The sequence below is a fragment of the Crocuta crocuta genome, unplaced genomic scaffold (genome assembly GCF_008692635.1).
Source record: "Crocuta crocuta isolate KB4526 unplaced genomic scaffold, BGI_CrCroc_1.0 scaffold113, whole genome shotgun sequence".
Classification (NCBI taxonomy): domain Eukaryota; kingdom Metazoa; phylum Chordata; class Mammalia; order Carnivora; family Hyaenidae; genus Crocuta; species Crocuta crocuta.
In genome coordinates, this window is record NW_027530368.1 from 16910727 (window position 1) to 16913732 (window position 3006).

At 58.5% G+C, this 3006-nt stretch overlaps 1 protein-coding gene across 1 annotated transcript in view; it reads right to left on the bottom strand.

Moving 5' to 3' along the window:
* CCDC85A (coiled-coil domain containing 85A) overlaps nucleotides 1–2746 on the bottom strand; it is a 206491-nt gene extending 203745 nt beyond the window's left edge. Inside the window, exons 1-2 of the mRNA XM_077766214.1 lie at nucleotides 2064–2746; nucleotides 1819–2014 (exon numbers count right to left, since the gene is read on the bottom strand). Of these exons, the coding sequence (XP_077622340.1) occupies nucleotides 1819–2014; nucleotides 2064–2746 (879 nt within the window). The remainder of the gene's footprint in view (nucleotides 1–1818; nucleotides 2015–2063) is intronic.
* Nucleotides 2747–3006: the final 260 nt, after the last annotated feature.

Here is a 3006-nt window from a genome sequence, read left to right on the forward strand (position 1 = left end):
CACACACACACACACACACACACACACACACACAGAGACAGAGGCAATCCACACAACCCAAAAGAACCTTCAAGTATTTCTGAGCTATTATGTCAATACTCCATACTAGTCAAATCTTTAGGAAATTAACTGATTACATACTGAACTAAAAACTCTTCCAAATTACATTATCGTTGAAACCATGGAAGAAGATTAAATTAGAGGGTTATGAACTATACCTTTGTCCAGCTTTGCCTAAGAAACCCAACCCTGGAAATGCACAGCTGTACATTTGCACGCCCTTTCCTCATAACAATATCTACCGTATTTTGGGTAGGCAAGCCCAGCAGTAAAACTTCCCTTACATCATCATAACGTATTGTCACAAGCCCCTAGGAGATGGCTATTATCACTTGCATTTTACTGACAAATAAAATGAGGTTCTGATAAATTAACTACCCAAGCTCACTGTCCTGGCAAACGAGGATTCGAGATGCACCCCCACCTCTGAGATGATCTTCCCACTGCGCTAGCCTGCCTCTAATCCCTCAAGAGTCTGGTGCTTAATAAATACTCCATCAGGAATGAAATAAACCAAAGGAGAGTGTAAGCCTTGGGATTTTTCTGGCTGTGGGATTTTCCTAACTGCAGCCACTCTGCGTACTATAGGACAGTAACTTGGGGCCCAGGAAGAAGGCCCTCTCCACCTGCACTGGGCCCAGCACCAGGCGAGCAACTGGGCTCGGCCTCCTGCGCTCCTCTTCGCCCCAGAATCCCAAAGCTGGAGCCCTGAGGTAATTAGGAAAGTGTCTACCGCCTGAGAAGTGGGGTGGGAGTGGAAAGGGGACAAGAACAGCGTGTGCCTGCAGGAATTTGCTCCCTGACGTCCCTGTAGTGTTTTCGTTTGTGTCGGGCTTCCTATAAACAAAAGCAGAACAATGAGAGGAAGGAATACCAAGAGGCACCAGTGCAAGCAGTGAGGAGAGGAAGTTTGCGGGGCTCCCTGGCAGGGCGGATCCCCCCAAGGGTCCCTGCAGCCAGGCTGACCGGCACACTGCTNCCTTCTTTCTTTCTTTTTTTTTTTTTTTTCTTTTTTTTGCCTAATAGCAAAGAGGGAAGGCTATTTCAAAAAGAAAACATCATTGGCTGACACCTGGGGTGGGACCTTTAAAATCCCCTTGTCCCCGTCAATGTTAGATTAAATTATAATCAAATTGGGGAGAAATGGGGGAAGGGACCCCAGATGACGCCATCCGAACTGCGGAGAAGGAAAGCAGAGGAGCGGGTAGAAAATGAGAACACGGAGCTTAAGCTCCTCTGCCCTGGGTGACATACGCCAGCTCCAAAGGTGGCTCCTGCGACCTCTCCCCAGGCACCCCGCCAGTCCTTCTCCCCGGCATTGGCGCCCTCTCCTCTTTTGCCGGAGAAGTCGTGGCACCCATGTCGCCGACTCCCAAGGACAAAGATGCCCTGGACTCGCTCCTCCGTCACCTTTTCCCTTGCCTACTGTGACCCGGCTCCCGAACCACTGATTTCCCAGGCTTCCTAGGAAAATAAAGGTTCTGCATGCCCATCACCTCCCTCTCTACTGTTCAGCATCCTTAGCGCCCACTCCTCCAGCCACAGAGGACAAGTCAGAGCTCGGCACTGGCTCGCCCTATATAGGCAAGAGGAAACCAATCGCTTCCAAAGTTTGGAAAAGTTTCTAAAGGGCTGGGGATGGGGAGCAGGGGGTGCTGACCGGGAGAATGGGGAGGATCACCTGTTGGCGGAGAGAGGGAAAGTTTGCCTGCGCCCACCTCCCCGGGCGCCCCGCTCCCTGTCCGGCCCCGCGCTCACCTTGAGCCCACGGATCTCGCCGAGGTGCAGCTGCAGGCGACGGTTCACCTCGCGGATGAGGTTGCTGTGGTCCAGCATCGCGCTCACCTTCTCGGCCTCGGCGCGCCGCAGGCTGCGGATCAGCTCCTCCTTGCTCCACTGCAGCAGCTCCTCGTCCGACACTTTGGACAGGTCCTCCACGGCGGCGGCGGCGGCGCTGGGCGGGCNTGGGCGGCCATCCTACCTCGCCATCCCGGCGCGCGCGCCCGCGCACCCCCAGGGCCGGGCGGTCACCCGCTCTCTGCTGCCGAGGCGCGTCCCAACTCGGCGCAAGTCCATGGTGAGGGGCGCCGGGGAGCGGGCGCCGCCGTGGGAAAACCTCGGCGAGCGGCGGGGACGCCGGGGGGCCGCGCCCCGGCTCCCCTGCCCTCTCCTCCGCCCGGGTTCGAGATCGTCGCCCCCCACACTCTGGCACACACGCGCGCACTTTCCTCCCCCTTGCCCAGCTGCAGCCCCGGCTCCACTGCTCTCCTAGGCGAGCTAGGGCGCTCCGGGACCCGCGGCGCCTCCTGGGTTGGTTGGAGCAACGCCGCAGCTGCTGCCCGAAGGCTCGTCTCGCCGCCTTCGCTGCACCCGCCGCCGCTCCTAGGCTGCTCGGGAAAGCCTGGGATGTGCAGAGCCGAGCTGAGCCACGCCGAGGTAAAGGCTCGACCCTCAGCAGGCGGAGCCTGCAGCCGGGGCCACCTGGAGCCGGCCGCCCCTCCCGCGCGGGCCGGACGCAGCTGCCGCTAGATCGCCTCCCGGGCTCCCGAGGCGCGCTCCCCGCTATCCCGCCGGGGAAGGCCGGGGGCGCGGCTCCTCCTGCGCCGGGGCGCGGGTGGGGCGAGATGCGCGAGACGCGTGAGAAGCTGTGCCGCCGGGGCTCTTGCAGGCTCGCGCGCGCCACCATGTGGTGGTAGGAGCTCCTTCCTCCGCCCCCTGCGCGCCAGGCTGGTCACCAGGCTAGGGAAACAACGGCGGACCCAAATGAGAGATGCTTGGTATTTCCAGGGATTGGAGGTCAGGGAAGATAGATTGGAGGACCTAACCGTCTGTTTCTACTTTGGAGAAAGGAAGAAGAGGTCTATGGCAAAAAACAAAAACAGAAACAAAACGCGGGGGTTGGGAGGGGGAGGGAAATAGGTCGGACGGAAAGGAACCTTTAAGAAA